Source organism: Teleopsis dalmanni, chromosome X (genome assembly GCF_002237135.1).
Source record: "Teleopsis dalmanni isolate 2A chromosome X, ASM223713v2, whole genome shotgun sequence".
NCBI classification, from domain to species: Eukaryota; Metazoa; Arthropoda; class Insecta; order Diptera; family Diopsidae; genus Teleopsis; species Teleopsis dalmanni.
Window position 1 is genome coordinate 92,775,337 of NC_051848.1, and position 18,526 is coordinate 92,793,862.

Here is an 18,526-nt window from a genome sequence, read left to right on the forward strand (position 1 = left end):
TTGGAGTATCGAGTTGCGAAGAGACTAGATACACCATTCGACTGCAGATTAAGCATTATATACAAGTGTTGTTTTTTTTCACAAAGAGTATTATGCAATATTTGATATTTTTCATCGACCATAACTTACTAAATTTGATTTATTATCATTAGATTCAGACCTAACAAGATGTTATGAAATAGATCAAGCAGTACTAAATTGAATTCGGTACTATTTCCGATCCCGTTTGTACCATTGTAGAGCCAATCCACCTCATACCGTTTACGGTAACTTACACATTCAGACGCAATTTTCTTATTTTTCCACTAAAAAATCCTTTTCTGTTCATCTTGTCATTAAGTTCGCCAAGCACGATTTGAGCACAGTTTGCAAAATATATCGCATTTTCTGAATTGCAGTGATGACAGTTTTGTATTTCTGACAGAGATCAACCCGCTGAGTAGAGGCTGAACATTGGCGCAGTTTCTTATCTAAGACACTATTGTTTGATCTAGAGAAATGTATTGTTTTCTTGTGGGATTTCAGCATAACACATGTGCTCAATTATTGCTAATATTGTACGTATGTAATTAAAATTGATTAGGGGCTCTAATGCTTAATGTTCTCTCACTAACAGATTGTATTTAGATCACGACACTTAACTACCAACATAGAAAAGATGCGTTTGTTGGAGCACACATCAGCGATACGATTGCATGTTTGGCACCATTTCTTTAGCGATTCTTGTAAATTGCACATAGAGAACTTTTAAAAGTTCCCGCAAACCAAAATAAATGTTTGCAAAGTCTCCTACAAAGCAGTACCATATCAGAGCGTGTCGTTAAAGGGTTTATAGCCTTTCCTCAATCTAAAACATCCAGCCAGAAGCTTTCCTTCAGAACAATGCTTTAGCAGTCCGCAACACTTAACGGAGTCAAAATTTTAATTACAGACGTTGGCTTAATCTATCCATACATATTGTCATATTTAAAACAAGCATACCTTTATGCAATGATTAAAAGCAAATCCAAACCTTCTTGTAATCTTTAAATTTATTAAGGTTCTGCTCAGAAACTAGTATTTGTGGTGAAACACAACTCTTCTCTATTCATAATAGTTATCCTGAACACCTATTCTTCTAATATACCTGTTTGTGGACCGCCACTTGCATTTTTTTTTTTTTTTGTGTACACATATAACATATTTGTATGAGCGTGTGTGTGTGGTGATGGTTCCTCCATGGTTACTGGCACTAGTTTATCTGACATGTTGAGTGAAAACCATTTTGATGTGCTAAAAAGTTGTGTGTAGTACCAAAATGTACAACTTCACTTCCCTTAAACACCTTTCCATGTTAGTAGACCAATGCAGTAGTTTGTCAATATGTTTCTCTTACACATTTATTACGTTTATTTTGCTTCCATGTTTTTATTAATTTTTTTACAATATTTTGCTTAATTTGTTCATCACAGCACTGTATCTGCAACGCTTCAGTCGTCAACCGGTCCATGATATCCTTTCATCACTTCCGTTGCTTCTTTGTCGTTTCGGTATGAGTTCCTCTTTCAATTCTTGTTTTCATTATGTTATATTTTAATATATTTGATACAGGCCATTACTTTTAACGGTTATTTTCTAAAGTAATTACGTTTTGAAATACGAAATATGAAGAAACAACGATTCTACAACAGTAACAACATCAACAACAGCAACAACGGCAACAATTGCAACAACGGTTAAAGTATTTACAATATTCATCAGAGCAATAACAACAACAGCAACTAGAATTTCATATGGTATGTTTAGTGTAGTATCATTTGGTGAAATAGTGTTAGCGAGAAGGGAGCAAGGAAGTGTGGCAGCGAGGCAGTGTGGCAGTGTAGGGGAACGAGGTACGAGGGAACAAGGTAGTGGCAATGTTCATTGTTTTAGAAATTAAAACTGAAAAACGTGCAACCGACATCATAAACGACGTATTGGCATGAGTCCTTACGTCTCAGTTCATCCGCTCGTCCAGACATGCAATGTAATTCGCATAAACTGACTATGAATTAAAATGCTAGGATTTTTACTCAAATACGACTAAAAAATAATCTTTTTTCATTTATTTTTCACCGTTTTCGACTGTTTCTTGCTCATTTTGTGTTACTTATTTCGTAAAGTTTCCCAGTTATCATAATTTTTATGAAAATGGTTTTCCACATTTTATGAAAATTGTAATACATATATTCCCTCTATTTGCACATTTTACATCTATCACGCCCCCTTTCCTGTAGTTGAGTTGAGTTTTCATAAAAAATTTCTAGTGTCTGAGTCAAAAATTAAAGATAACATAGTAAATTGCTCCTTCGCAAACGGTAATAGGTGTAGAAAGAAATATTGTGTAATTGCAATTGGAAGGACTTCAGTACGAAAATGTTGAAAATGTTGAAAATTTCATAACTTTTTCTATTTTAATGATGATTAAATTTTGTAGCTCTTAGTGAAATAGTTAGAATATTTTTTACAAACCTTACTTTTCCTCTTAAACTCCAATATTTCTTTCAACTAAGATCATTTTGTTTTCAAATTTGAGTACTTAAGGTCGGTTTGAAACTAAATTCATTACATTGAACGTCAGTATCTATATTAGGAAAATGAGGATCTAACGCCTAAAACTAACTTCAAGCAACTCTTTATAAATAGTAATCACACTCATAATTTTTAAAAGAAATCAAGATTGAACCATCAAGCTTTCTAAACTGTTTTGAAGTACAAAAACATCTTTAGAACAAAATTAAAGAACATATAGTAGATGGAGCTTTTTCAAACTTAAAACTAATGAATGGCTGGAAAGAGCAGCTCAGAATGATTGGGATAATACAATTACCTGCAGACAAGCAAAAGAATCCATGCCGTTTCGATCAAAAGCCAGAACTAGGGAGCTACTTATGCTGAACAGATCAGTGGCAGTCCGACTTGTCACAGGTTTTCTAACTGGACATGCGAGTTAACTGCATATTGATCTAGGTTTACTGGAGACGGATAGCTGTAGACTTTGTTACAATTAACTAGGAACAGGGCAGAACAACACTATTGTGTTCCACTGTGATAGTCTTGCAAGACTCCACGCTTCGCTACTTATTCCATTTGGGCCTAAATTCCCTTATAGCCCGGAATTAGGCAAGCATACTCATCACAAAGGGAATACTGGGCATCTCTAACTGCTACTCGTCTATGGACTGAAGTGGGTTGTTCACAATAATCCTGGAGGATGCAGTGACGCGGTGACTACTTCACAACCCTTCTTTTGAAAACAAAAAAAAAACATATAGTAGATATATGAGTTGAATTAAGTTCATTAAATATTATTTTTAACGGCCCTTTAGCGGTTTATTAAGCCAATTAAATAAATTAATAGTTTTTAAGATAAGATTTTTCTGAGTGAAGATTAATTATTTGCTTGAACTCGTAAATCGGTGTATATTGCTCTAAAAGCCGTAGACTGATGTTAAAAAGAGTGGCATGTTGTTATAACTGATATTTATTCATTAACGAATTATGACAATATTTCATTTCTATATTAAATTAGTTACTATTGTATTTAATAACGAGGTTTCGAACAGCAGTGAATTATAACAACAAAATTTCTGTTATTTTCTAATTAATTCTATTTTCAGCTAACCATATAGCTGTGTCGAATATTGCCAAATACCCATCTGCAGTTGTCTTGGAATCATTTCCTATATACAATTATTTGTAAATAATTTTTTGAGACTGCAAGTACCAAGGTTTAAACTCGTGCCCCACTAAATTTAAAGCTCAGAGTTAAGAGTCATTAACCAATTGGCCCTAGGGCCGTACTTGACTTCTATGTTCGAACTTGGAGTGTTGTTAATTTGCTGTGAAATTCACTTGTTTTTATATACTAGAACGAAGTTGTAAACCAGCTGTGGAATAATTGAATTAACTAATTTCAGTTATTTTAACAATTATATAAATTTCAATAATATTTTTTGTAAAGGCGTTATTTAGTGCATGATTTTATATTGTTCATATTTCATTTCATATGTGGTAGATGCAGTATATATCTACATATATCCGATTTCATTTGGACTTATTATAAATTATCTTCTATTTGGTCCTCTATATAAAATTTTTAATATGTTTTCATATAATAAATTGCAATATGAACTTCTATAATATAGAAAAAGAATATCAAATATAAGGAAAATATCTTGTAATATTACAAATGATTTCAAGAGTTTAAACATCTCTTAAATTATTTTTCGTCTTTGTGTGTTACATCTGTCTTTTGTGGTGAACTTACAAGGAGAAATTATTAAGAAAACAGCATTAACACTATTGTTAATTCAAGATATTTAACATTCATATCACTACGAACTAACATAGTTTTTTGTCAATTTTTCTAGTTAATTCATAGTAGCATATCTGCATACTTGCTACTTGTATAGATGGCTTGTATGTTTTAACTACATATTTGTTTATACTACATATTTGTGAACCATAGGGAAGCGACCCTATTTACCAGAACTTGCAGATTATTCCGAGTGGTGTTAATATGAAAGTGCACGGGTGAAATGGTAGTAAAGTCAGCAAATGTGGCTATCATGTCATGGTTCTATATGTGGCTATTCTATCATGGTAATTCCTTAAACTAAACAGTAATTCACTTAATTTAACTATTCTTCCACACTTTACATTTTTATTCATCCTTTCACCAATTCTACGGCATTTGTATTTCATACGAAGAGTATCAACTCTTGCTCTCACTACTATATCACATGATATCTATATGTTATATACTATATCCACATCATAGAGTCGTCTTCGCATTCAAAATCATTTTTCAAATTTAATAATATAAAAAGTTTATAAAGGATATATGCTGCATTGTTATTAATTACTTGAGAGAGCTATCATATCTGATTAATATATAATTGTCTACAAGTCAACAACTTAAACAATTATCCTTCATAAAATTTCATGTCACAACTTCGAACAAAAATTGAGAAGCAATGAAGACAATTGAGGAGTTTGAATAGAAGTCTGTATTCGCACCAACTTTACCAACCTCACCAACCTCACCAACTACATCTACAAATAGAAGACTAAATTTTGTTGAAATGTAAGTATTTTGCAACTAAAGTGTAATTATTGCAATGAGAATTTTAACATTGTCATCAACATCAGAGTCATCGTCATCATCGAGCAGAAAATGAAAATGAAATCAGAAAAATAGGAAAAATCGGAAAATCGGAAAATCGGAAAATCAGAAAAGTTCAGTAAACATGTCACATGCAACGGAATCAATTTTCGCATCAATTCGCAGCTATTGTTGATCAAATAACAACAATACATTATCAATAATGAAACCAATGCAAGCAACTAAAATCATTAACAAATGAAAACAAACGACAAAAACGACAAAAATGCTTTGTCAAAATCCTTGAGAACAAAAATAATCAAACATTCCCGTCCAAATGCGAGTCCAAGTGCGAGTGGAAGTGCGAGTGTCCTGGAAGAGAAGGAACTAAAATAAGTAACAACATTTTACAAAAACAACGAAATTAAAAATTACTGCTGCAGTCGTTGGTGCCGACGCTGATGCAGCAACATTGCCAGCAATTATACCAGGAGTAGCAGCGATCTTAAGATGATGGCCAGCAATTACAAGCACCAACAACAACAAAAGTAGCAGTTCTCCCTGTGCATACTCCATGCACTCCGAGCACATAACAGAAGAACTGCAGCAAATAACACATTGTAGATTGGAAAAGCTGGAGATATTTGTTTTTATGGCAACTGCAGCCATTCGAATCTGTTGACACTCATAAGAAACTGGAACAAATCTAAAAGAGTATGTGTCCATAGATTGCAGAGATTGAAGTGCAAGAAATTTATAAAAATTTCGGCATCGCAGTTAGTAGTAAATTAAAAAAATATTATAAAGTAATGTTTTTTAAAAAATAAAGCGAATACTTAAACAGCATCCAGTTTTAAGCAGCCTTAAATTATTCTTAAATACAAAAAATATGGCACACATATGTTAACAGAGTCCCTTCCTTCTACTAACCCTTTACTGTGACAATACATCAACCATCACTCACTTTATTCCAAACACTTTGCCTATTCCAACAAATTCCTGAAGCTATTTTTAATCACATTACATGTACTACAACTACGGCACTCAGAGTCTGGACTCAAGTCCAGACACTAAGACCTGGTCTAACAACACACAAAGCTTTTTTAAAAAATCTTTGAAAAATGCTTAGTGTGTCTGTTTTAGGAACAAAGCTGCAAGTACTCCTCAGATACATAAAAATGTCTACTACAAAAAACTTACGTACACTTTTAGCAGTCTATACGCGACTGTCGCCAGCGGGATTAACGTAAACCATACCATTTACGATAATTCTCGAAAGAAAATCTATAAAAGTTCAACTAGAAGATGTACGAATATGTTGTTAAGGTTGCGGTGGACTTACCATCCTTGACATAATATAATTAAAGCAGGGAAAAAATGAAATTTATAAACAGTGACTCGGAGATTGAATACGCTGACATTACTGGGACCTGTTTTATTGTCTAAGTATGCAATATACAGAGATACGATGCTATTACTCATCCAGACATTAAAAAAAATATTATTCGCCTTACAACTATCGAATCAGTCAACTTAAATCGCTTCTTTTGCGAATTGACCAGAAAGCAATAAAAACCTATTATACTCCGATTGATGAGTTTTCATGGTAAGAAAGGGTTCAATGCAATATTCTTTGTAATTGTATGGAAACACTCATTCGTATGAATTTCAACAAATTTTTCGTTTGTTTACTCGTTCCTATTTTGCTAGTCTTCGACCACATATTATATGCCTCCATTATTGTTACGTTGGCTTTGTCTAACGTTTTGCTCCTATCAATTACATTTCATGTCCATAGCTTAGAAATTGCATCAAAGGATTTTAATTAAAATCTTTGTACGTATATTGACTTAAAATATTTCGGACAAACGTAAGCACATCCTTTTACTTGGAGTCATCAAATATTTTTCATTTAATTTTATTTTTGAACTCACTACACTTACTCTTCATCAGTCAACTCCCCTTCCACTGTGTGCAACGAACAAAAGCAAGTAAAAAGCATCTGTGATGATTTTGTGCTGATGATATGCTGCTGTGTTGTCTCCGGAATGTCATCAAATTCAAGTCTTGTATCTCAATCTAAAAAGATTGATAAAAAAAATCAAAAAATGTTAGAAAACACAAATAACAGATATCAAAAGATAGAAGAAAAAAACGTTCTTCACAATCAAATGATTCTTAAAAATTCGTGACACTCAAACACTTCGCTTGGTCTCATAATGATTGTCTTAAGCAAAAGTTTCTTCCGAAACTTGGTAAAGTGCAGCAGCGGCACGGCAGAGCACAACAACAATATGGGCAACAATATTGGCACTAGCACTCAAAGCAGATGTTCCACTAATAAATTAGCAAGGAGCACAGAGTGGAAGAACGAAATCCTGGGAACGAGCAGAATGAAAGTAAAATGAAATAATTGTAAAATAAGGACACAGAAGGACAAAAGGTTCTATTAACGTTTGCAATCAGGGCGCTGATAATGGTCACCATTGACCAAAAGAATAGAAACCAATTAGCCAATTGCACTCGGAAAATATCCTTACAACAGAAAAGACGTTTATCCGATGGAATTGTCAAATTTTATTCGAATGATGTACCTTGCAATGTGGTACATACTTGTGACAGTATTAAGCAAACAGACATTTTGCGACAAGGATGACAATTGCGCACAAGATTTTATTAAATTTTTATTATTTCAATGGTTGTAGAACATGTCAAAAATACTCGTTCATGGACTACTCGCTTGTTTAGCATTTAATTGTTCCGTAACTGTTTGGGTGACGATCTCTTCATCCGCTTTTTAATAGGCAAATTGAGACTGACAATATCAAAGCTGACACAGGCGTTCCAAAGTAGAAGGTGTTACCTTTAATAAATGGTGTCATCAACAGTTTCGGTTGGCTTAGGCTCTCTAAATTCATGGTGTTCTGTTGTGACAATTGAGAGTCTACTTAAAAATAGACCAACTTCGAGAAAGATGTGACAAACATCACACACCATACACTGCATATGGCATAGGCTGAAAACATACTATAAAGGTGCTGCATTACGCCTAAATATACCACGTTCGTTAAAAATTCGAACCCGACAGAAATGTTTATATGTCAAAGTTGGAAGAAACCTACTACATATCTTGGCTTCTAAATAAATACTCTATACCTACACACAATGTGTTATAAGGTGTTAGTAATTACTAGAAAGATTAGGAATAGTTTATAACCGTAGTACTTATCACAAAAACTTATTAAAACCGTGAAAACGGTCGAAAATTTATTTTTAAAACCAAATTAAGACTATCCACAGTATAATTTATTTTGCCCAATATCTTTCTTCATATGAATTTTATTAAATTTTTATCGCATTTGGTGATTATCGTCAAAGCTACAATTCTTAAAATAGCAATCGTACTTTCCTGCACATCCTCCTCAATATACAACATCCAGTGCAATAAAACTGTTTTGGCAATAACAAGATCTAAATATTCTTGATGTTTACAACTTCTTGACACTCATAAATTTATATGGGTTTAAGTAACTAATACATATAAAGGGATTAAAATATTATGTTATAAATTTTTTCATATATTTTGTTTCTTTAAACCTATGTAGTTTGGTTACACTCCAGAAGGCAGTGTTATTTTATTTCAGGTACTTACAATATTTACATTTAATGTTTTAACTATTCACACACTCGAATAATGTGCTCGAACGCCACAGTACTCTGCCTCTATTGAAGCTGAAGTGCAAAACGAACTCTTTTGCAGGAACAGAGTCGTGTTACTTCTAAGTGGCTGTCATCTAAATAGAGTATGCATGCTGGTTTCAATCTGTCTGTTGATATACCTTCTGCTCAAAAAGTACTCGGATTTTGTAAATAAAACACACAAATTTAAATTTTATTCCAAATTTATTTTATCTCCTTCAAAATATGCTCCTTCTGAAGCGATACACATATGTCAACGCTTAACCCAATCTTCTATGCACTTTTCGTAGGCCCGTGCAGGTATGGCTTTTAGTTCCTTCGGCGAATTCTCTTTTACCGATTCAATCGACTCAAAACGCTTACCGCGAGGGGGCAATTTGAGTTTCGGGAACAGGAAAAAGTCGCACGGTGCCAGATCTCGCGAAAATGGTGCCCGAGCGATGACAGTGGTGCCGTGTTTGGTCATAAAATCGCATCCAACAAGAGAAATGTGCGATGGAGCATTGGTGAAGAATTCAATTGTTGGCTCTCCACAAATCTGGTCTTTTCTTACGGATGGACTCACGCAAATGCCGCATAACGCCGAGGTAATATTCTTTATTGATGGTATGACCCTCTGACAAAAATTCGTAATGAACAACATCGCGATAGTCGAAAAAAACAATGAGCATAATTTTCGAGCGCGGTTTTTTGGGTTTTAGCTCATTTTCGAAGTGCTATTCGCTCGATTGTTGACTGATTTCGATGTCATACTCATAAACCCATGTCTCATTACCTGTTATGATGCGTTTCATGAATTTAGAGTCATTTCCATGCTCAAAAATCATATCTTCACACACGTTCTTTCGGTATTCTTTTTGCAAAAAATTAAGGTGTTTCGATACAAGTCGAGCTGCAACGCATCTCATGCTCAATATATCATGTAGAATATGGTGAACGGATTCATTTGAGATGTTCAAGTCACGAGCAATCTCCCTTTCAGTCATACGACGATCTTCCAGCACAATTTTCTTGATTTTTGGCATGTTTTCTTCGGTATTTGATATTGATGGACGTCCACAAGGAGGCAAATCTTCGATCACTTCACGACCCATTTTGAATGATTTATACCACCCGTATGCCTGTGTTAGAGACATAGAAGAGTCCCCGTAAGCTTTCTGCACCATTTTCAATGCTTCAACACATGAAATTTCGGCAAAACACAAAATTTCAAACAAACTCGTTGTTCAACTGAATTTTCCATAGTAAAAATCGCTAAATGCACTTGAGGTAGTCTCACATTAACAGCTGCTGCAAACAAACTAATTGACAGATGGCGCTCAAATTTGTACCATATGTCAAGAAAAGGTGTACCAACATAACAAAAATAAAAATTTTTGAAAAAGGTCTATTACTTAAGGAGTAGTTTACCTTCAGTACTTTTTGAGCAGAAGGTAAGCCTCTCTTTGCCGTCGATTAATATTTTAAATATCTTCTTCGCTCTTTCTAGTACTTTATATGGTCCATTGCAGGGATTCCGTAGTGGCTTTTTAACAGCTTCACATCTAACAAATACAAAAGCACACTTGTCTAATTTCGGATAGACGAATTCCGTTTGCTTCGAGTTGTGCGTGGTAAAGGCTGGTTGTAAATTGCTCACGTTGTTTTTGAATTTCTGCATCCATTCTGTCGTAGAAGGTGTGTTGCAGTTGAAACGTTCTTATGTAGTACTTTACATCTTAGACCCAGAACCACTAATGGTAATGCTTCAACCTAATTACTTGTTTCGTGACATTTTAAAGCGGTTTTAAATGTTTTATGCCATCTTTCAATTAGTCCATTGGATTGTGGATGATACGGAGTCGTATGAATCACTTTAATACCCAAACGCTTAGTTAATTCTCGGAAAACTTGCGATTCAAATTACCTACCTTGGTCTGAAACTATTTATTTTTGTACTCCAAATCGTGAAATCTATGTCTGCATAAAGGCATTGGCAACTGATTCTGCTGATATGTCTTCTAAGGGCAATGCTTCTGGCCATTTGATTAATCTGTCAATGCAAGTGAAAACATGTCTGTACCCTTGACACTCTGGTAGCGGGCCCACGATGTTTATGTGTACATTGCAAATGCGTTACGTTGGAAGCTGAAAATCGCTGACTGCTGTTTTAGTATGTCGGTTAATATTAGCCTTTTGACATGACTTGCATTGTCTTGTCCAATCTGCTAAATCTTTTTTAGTGACTGCTACACATATCGTTGCTTGATTAAATTGATTGTTGGCTTCACGCAAGGATGCGTTAATGAGTGAATTGCGTCGAAAATTTTTCTCCTAAATGAAGAAGTGATATATGGCTTAATTTGTGACATTGGGGTATCACAATATAACGCACAACCCATATTCAGTAAGGTAATTTAAAGCAATATTAGACCTGAACCTGAAGATTTTCTAAGACGATGCAATTCTTCGTCAGTTTGTAGTTCCTCATATAGTTGTTTATAATTGATCGGTGTTGGAAATGATATGCTGGTCACTCTTGATAGTGTATCTGCTACAATATTATTTTTGCCTTGTACCTATATGCAGTATATCAGTGTTATACTGCGAAATAAAATCCAGATGTTTTAATTGTCTGGGTGGCGCTTCTGTGGCAAGCATAAATAGCCAACAATTCTCTATCGTATGCACTGTACTTGATTTGTGCGCTTTTTAGTTTTTTAGAGAAAAATCCTAGCGGCTTCCATACACCGTTAATTTGTTGTTGAAAACTGCTCCAAGTGCGAAGTCTGAAGCATATACTGTTAATGAGATAATAGCATTGTGTTTCGGATAACAAAGAAGTGTTGCATTGGCTAATGATTGCTTACATGCATTAAATACTTCTCGAAGTTCCTCATTCCATGCGATCAATGTTTTATCACCACTCACATTACTTCTCTGTATGCTATATAATACTGCCTGTGATGCTGCTGCATTTGAGAAGAATCTCCTATAAAAATTTAACATACCCAAAAATCTTTTTAACTACTGCACCATTTTTTTAAAAACATGGTTTGTAATAGCGCTGTAAGACTGAAAGTAACAGGCGTATGGTTAGAACGAACATATGGACATAGTCGGATTCTAGGTACAGTTCCAAATTGTCTGTATAGGATGACATCGGATTATCTGAATCCGTGTATAGACTTCGAAAGGAACTTCCAGACAATATTCCCTTCAAGAAATGAGTGGAAAAGGAAAAATTTCGAAGCAAATTACGATATTTCAATATATACAGATGGCTCGAAAATGAGCGATGGGGCAGGAGCAGGAATCTTCGCACCATCTAAAAATATAAATATCTCTCTTAGGATACCTAACGAAGCTACGGTTTTTCAGGCTGAAATCCTAGCAATAAAAGAAGCATGTCGGCAAATTGCAAGCCACATCGAGAACAGATGTAGTGTTGCTATTTTTATTGACAGCCAGGCAGCAATTAAAGCTCTTGAATCCTTTATAACAAAATCAAAAATAGTAAAAGAATGTAGAGAAGCAATCGACGAGCTAAACCGGTTGGCTGATATCACACTCATCTGGGTTCCTGGGCATAGGAACATCGTGGGGAATGAGAAAGCTGATAGTTTAGCCCGTTCTGGTGCCTCACTAGATGCGTCACTGGCGGTATCAGTCTATATCACCCTGGAGACCATCAAAAGAAGTACCTTTCTTTACTTTCTGCAACTCGCCAATAACAGATGGAAAGCACTAAGGTCATGTGCAACTTCCAGGTTAACGTGGCCCACTTATAATAAAAATAAATCTCTGGAACTCATCAAAAAAGATCGCGTAAACACTGCAAGGCTTATTGCGGTTCTTACTGGTCATTGGTGGTTAGGAACTCACGCAGAGAAACTGCGTATTTCCCATAACTCTCACTGCAGAAGTTGTGGAAACCCGCGGGAGAAAGAAACAATAATACATTTTCTCTGTGAATGCCCAGCTCTAGCATCCAGAAGATATAGGTTCTTAGGAAAATATTTTTGTGATAGTCTATCAGACTGCTCAATGGTAAGGATGAAAGACCTGTTAAATTACCTAAATTCGGTGGGATGGATTTAGTCTCTACTCTTCTATACTAGGGTTCTTGCGAGGAATGTGGTAACAAAACGGCGAAAAATCGCTAATTGAGGTACATTTGAAGTTATCTTATGACCTGCCACTGCAACCAACCAACCAACCAACTGCACCATTTTTGGTAATTGAATTCTAACATAGCCATGACTCTAGCAGGTAGTAGTAAACCTCCAGAAGAGAATAAATATAAAATAAACACTGAAGTAGTTTTTTTAAATGTTCGGTATGTTCTGTTAAGTCACTTGATGCAATAAGAATATCGTCGATGTAAACATACGCAAAGGCCAAACCTTGTATTATCTGATCCATAAATCGTTAGAAGGTAGGTGCTTCATTACATAAACCGAATGCCATTCTTATGAAATCAAAATTTTCAAATGACGCAGTGACTGCAGTTTTTTAATTGTCATCTTCAGCTACTGGAATGTGACCATACGCTTTAAAATTATTCAATTTGTTGAATATTTTCTTTCAATCAAGAAAAGATCCGACGTCATAAATGTGTGGTACAACACACTTGTCTGGGATGGTGCTAGCTCTTCATTCGGGAGGGCAATGCTCTCCCGTCAGCAAAGCCGAGGATCTCATTAGTGTTTGGTTGTTTATTGTTCGCAAAGGTGCATGGATGTACACATTTTTTTGCACTTTCACCAAATTTAAAATGGTACCAACAAAGTGGTTTGCTTTTGCTTGGTGATCGAAAATGCTTTTTAGATTTCCTTAACCGTGATTGAGATCTTGATCTTGCTAAAGTTGCAGTGTTAGCTCGTTTATTTTTTTTCCAAAGTTTGAATATTTGTCGTTTACGGGCTTATAATACTGTTTATTTCACCTACTTCAATTTTTTTTTTTTTTTTTTTTTTTTTTTTATAAATTGTTTTATTATTATATATGATTTTAAAGAACAATAAATAAAACAAAACAAGACATAAAGCAACTAGTTATTAGATAACTAACAAGCAATTTAAATTTAAATAGATTAGGCGATTCCACGCAATAATAAATTAATTGTACTATATTTCAATGATTTAAGCCCAAAGATCGCACGGCTTTCGGCGCTTTAGACGGCGTATTGGCTCAGTTGTCGCTAGTAAATGCGCCTCAGCATTTATGTGACAACTAAGTCTATCTTGGTGTGATTTGGCTTTGGTATGAATTTCTTCCTGTACTGTTGACACTCCAAGGTCACGATGTAAGTCAGAATTTCTCACGTACCATGGCGCGTTTGTTACACTCCGTAGCATGAAATTTTGGAATCTTTGGATGATGAAAATTTGTGTTCTGCTTGCGCAACCCCATAGCTGTATTCCATATGTCCAGATTGGCTGGAGCATTTGTTTGTATAATACAAGTTTATTGAAAAGCGATAGTTTTGATTTTTTGCCGATTAACCATTTCAACGATTTGAATTTAAGATCTAATTCACTTCTTTTCTTTTTTATGTGCTCGCTCCATCTTAGTTTAGCGTCCAAAGTCATACCCAAGTATTTCGCAGTATTCGTGAGGGATTTGTGCTTCATCGATGTAGACAGGTATATAACTGATGTTTCGGTTTGTGAAATTTACATGCACTGATTTTTCTTTATTCAGATTAATTTTCCATTTTTTTGTCCAAGCAATTATACTGTCCATACTATTTTGCAAATTATTAGCTGCTATTACTGCGCTTTCTCCAACTGCAAGGACTGCAGTATCATCAGCAAAAGTTGCTGTGAACGTTGTTGCACTCGTTGGCAAGTCGTGTGTATAAATCAGATATAAGAGAGGACCCAAGACACTACCTTGCGGAACTCCAGCGTTAATTTTATGCAGTTTACTATAGGTATCACCGTGCTTTACTCGAAAGTAACGATCAGATAAGTAAGAGGAGATTATGTCATAATACTCCGTTGGGAGAATATTTTTTACTTTGGTAAGCAATCCGGAGTGCCAGACTTTATCGAAAGCCTGCGACACATCTAAAAACACAGCTGAGCAGATTTTTTTTCCTCAAGAGCTTTTTCTACTACATTGGTAATCCTATGGACTTGATCTATGGTGGAGTGATTGCACCTAAAACCAAACTGATGTAAAGGTATTATGTTTTGACTTTCAATCAGAGGAAGGATTCTTTTCAGTAAGACTTTTTCAAATATTTTTGAAAGTACAGGCAGAAGTGCTATTGGTCTGTAACCACTTACGTCATTAATATCCTTTCCTGGCTTATGTACCATGATAATTTCAGATACTTTCCACAGGGATGGAAGGGTTCGCATTTGTATTATAGCGTTAAATATATTCGTAATTTTAACTAGGCATTTTGCAGGAATTTCTTTTAAAACTTCAGCACTTATCAATTCATAACCTGGGGTTTTTTTTAGCTTAAGTTCATTTTTAATAATCATCATTACCTCAAGCTCGGTTGTTGGTGGAATACATGATGAATGTGCTGTCCTAGGAGGGCAGATTACTGCATTGTTAACGTTTTCGTCTATGGAAAACACTTTTGACAGGTGTTCGGAAAAGACCTCCACTTTTTCCTCATCGCTTTTAGCCCATTGATTAGCGTGATTTTTAATTGGAGCTTTGTGTACTAAAGGTCGCTTAAGGTTTCGTGTGCATTTCCAGAGAGAATAGTTGGTAGCACGATCATTACTTAAGTTAGATAGGTAGTAGTTAAATTGATTATTTTTAAATTGCTTGATTTTTAGGCTGAGTTCTTTTGCAAGTCTGTTAAGAATGGCTTTGTCTGCTGGAAATCTGGATTGCTGCCACTTTTTCCGCATCTTTCTTTTTTCCCGCATAAGATCCACAATGACTTTTGGGTATTTATGAGGATAGGTTGCATTCCTTAATGTGGGCGTGCTGCACCATGCCGCATGTTGTAGTAGAAATAGAAATAGAAATAAAATAGAAATTTGTAAGGTTCAAAATTTCGCTTTCAAGATCATTTTCTTCACAAATTTCTTTTGAAGCAATGGTGTTTTCATTAAGGATTCTTCTGAAGTAACTCCAATCTGTATATTTATTTTCAAGTTTTAGACATTTTTTATTTATTAAGGCAGATTCGAAGAGGGTTATGTAGAGAGGGGAATGGTCGGAGCTTAGTTCTACTCCATCTGTTATTTTTAAATTGTAGGACGAAATTTGCTTGGTTATAAAGAAATCGAGTAGATCAGGCACCTTTGTTGGGTCAGTTGGCCAATAGGTTGGGTTACCGGATGACAAGCATTCGCAGCCAGTTTGCTGTATAGCTTTGAGGAGTTCTCTACCTTTCGTTGTAATTAAGCGAGAGCCCCAATGCGTATGTTTAGCGTTGAAATCGCCACCCATAATGAAGCGATGCTTATGAGTTTCTATAAGATCTTTGTATTGTTCGGATTTAATTAAATGTCTTGGAGGACTGTATACCGATGTTAGTAGTAATTTGCTTTGTAAGTCAAGGACAACAGTTATTGCCTGGAATTCCTCTTTGGATATTTTTGTAGACTCGTAATGTTTTAATGATTTTTTAATTAAAATAGCACTTCCTCCGCGAGCGCAATTACTAGGATGGACTGCGCTATATACTTCGTAATTCTTTAGTTTAACATATGTTTGGTTAGTAAAATGAGTTTCGCTAATTAAGCAAACATCAACATCTTTGACTGATAGGACTGTTTCAAGCTCTCTAAGGTGTTGAAGAAGACCGTTCGAGTTCCATAGCATTATTTTTATATAACTAAGCATTATTTGTTTTGTTGAGTTTTTGCTCTAGCCTAGTCAAGCGTTTGTCCAATGCTTTATAAAAGTTTTCTTGAGTAGTGATTTTTTCCAGTATTTGTGTTAGTATTTTGTAATTACCATCGTCCTCAGTGTTGGATTGAACTACATCCGAATATGTTTTTTTATTATTCAGCGATTTTGGGTTTTTATTTAGAACATCAGTTTGATTATTTTCAGGTTGGTTTTCAGCCGATATATGATTACGCTGTTTACCTTTGTTTTGTTCACCAATTTTTTTGTTTCTCAATTTTTGAAGTTCTTTGGCTACTATACAACCTCTGTAATTGGCCGGGTGTCCCTCACCGCAGTTGCAATATTTTGGTTGGTGCTGATCAGGTTTGTTGCATTCTGCAGTACTGTGACTGCCAGCACATTTAACACACCGGGCTGATTTGCCGCAATAATTTTGTGTGTGACCATACGCTTGGCATATTTTACACTGTGGTATTTGCTTTGAGTGTTTTATTGGTTCAATTTTTACAACACAGTTTAAAATAGCTTTAATGTTATATATTTTTTTTATATCCTCTGTCGCCTCAAATGTAAGCATGAACATATTAAGTGGAATCTTTGAATGTGATTTCCATTTGTTGACCGCGTTCACGATTTTAAAACCTTGCTGTTTCAGATCGAATACGATATCGACTGGGTCACATGAATGAGGAAGATTTTTTGCAATAACCTTTAATGGTCGGAGATGCTTGTTTTCATACGAATACCAGGCAGCTTTTTTTGAAGACAGCACTTTTGTAATAGCTCTGTAGTCGCCTATTTCAAATGTACTGATTTTATAAGTACCGCTATTGAGGAGCTTAATAAAAAAATCTTTCTTGCAGTTACTTTTTACAACAGCTTGCAGTTCTGAGTATTTATAATCTTCAGAGACCATAATTGGTGGTGGACGCGCTATTTTCAGCTCCACTTGGGTATTTTTACTGCTCGCTATAGTTGCCACATTAGAGGAATTCAATGGGGATGTGTTGCAGTCTGGAGATTCTACGGCTTTACGCTTTTTGCTTGGCTTTTTTTTCAAAATCCAATCTGTTTCTTTAGCAAGTTCCTCCTCATCAGTCTCATAAGTGAGTGTTTCAATTTGTTCACCATCTTTTCTGTCTGGGAATATTGCACTTGCACTTCGAAGGGAGGCATTTTCTGCTTTGAGAAATTCAATTTCTTTTCTGAGTTGGAGGCATAGGAGCTCCATTTCTTTAATTTTTGCGAGCTGAATTGATGACATGTCGCTATGAATATTTTTAATCGAGAATGGTGTTTGCCCCCCACCCTGGGGTGGAGGTTGGTTGACATCCATGTATAGCTAAAGACTTATAAATAGAAACAGGTTCTTGTCTGTGATAAATATATAACAAAATGTTAAATATCTTGGTTTATTTACACACTTTTCCCGGTCAGCAAGAATTCAGATAAATGTTAATGCAAAAACTTTAATTTCAATTCTTCACAAAATTTCTCGTATTAATATTCAATAATTAAACTTTACAATTATATTTTATATAATTGGATTTGAAGTTTTACAACACTTCTTTTAATTTATTATTTTTAAGCTTAAAAGCTTTTTTGTTTTTTTGCTGTCTCTATCAGCTGATTTATGTATTTGTGTATAAAAACTGCAGCTATCTGTCTCTATCAGATTTTTTTTGTATTATATAAATTACGATCCACTATTATTAATAAAAATTATGTTCCATAAATAAATTCGCCAAATTCTGATCCATTTCCATTACAAAATATATACGCACACAATTTATACCATTAATTCAGCAAATCATGCGCAGAAACTTTCATAACTATAACACTTTGTTGATGTGCAATTAAAAAGATACTGTAAGTACTTTAAATAATTTA

The 18,526-nt window shown here is 34.9% G+C and overlaps 1 protein-coding gene across 1 annotated transcript; it reads right to left on the reverse strand.

Moving 5' to 3' along the window:
• Window positions 1–9,540: 9,540 nt before the first annotated feature.
• On the reverse strand, window positions 9,541–9,918 carry LOC119688710. Its single transcript, XM_038103376.1, has one exon. It carries the CDS (start codon window positions 9,916–9,918, stop codon window positions 9,541–9,543), a length of 378 nt encoding a protein of 125 aa, XP_037959304.1.
• Between the last annotated feature and the right edge of the window lie 8,608 nt (window positions 9,919–18,526).

Bases quoted from the DNA above. Each gene is read 5' to 3' on its own strand.
- LOC119688710 (XM_038103376.1), bottom strand. From the start codon at position 9,918: ATGGGTCGTGAAGTGATCGAAGATTTGCCTCCTTGTGGACGTCCATCA.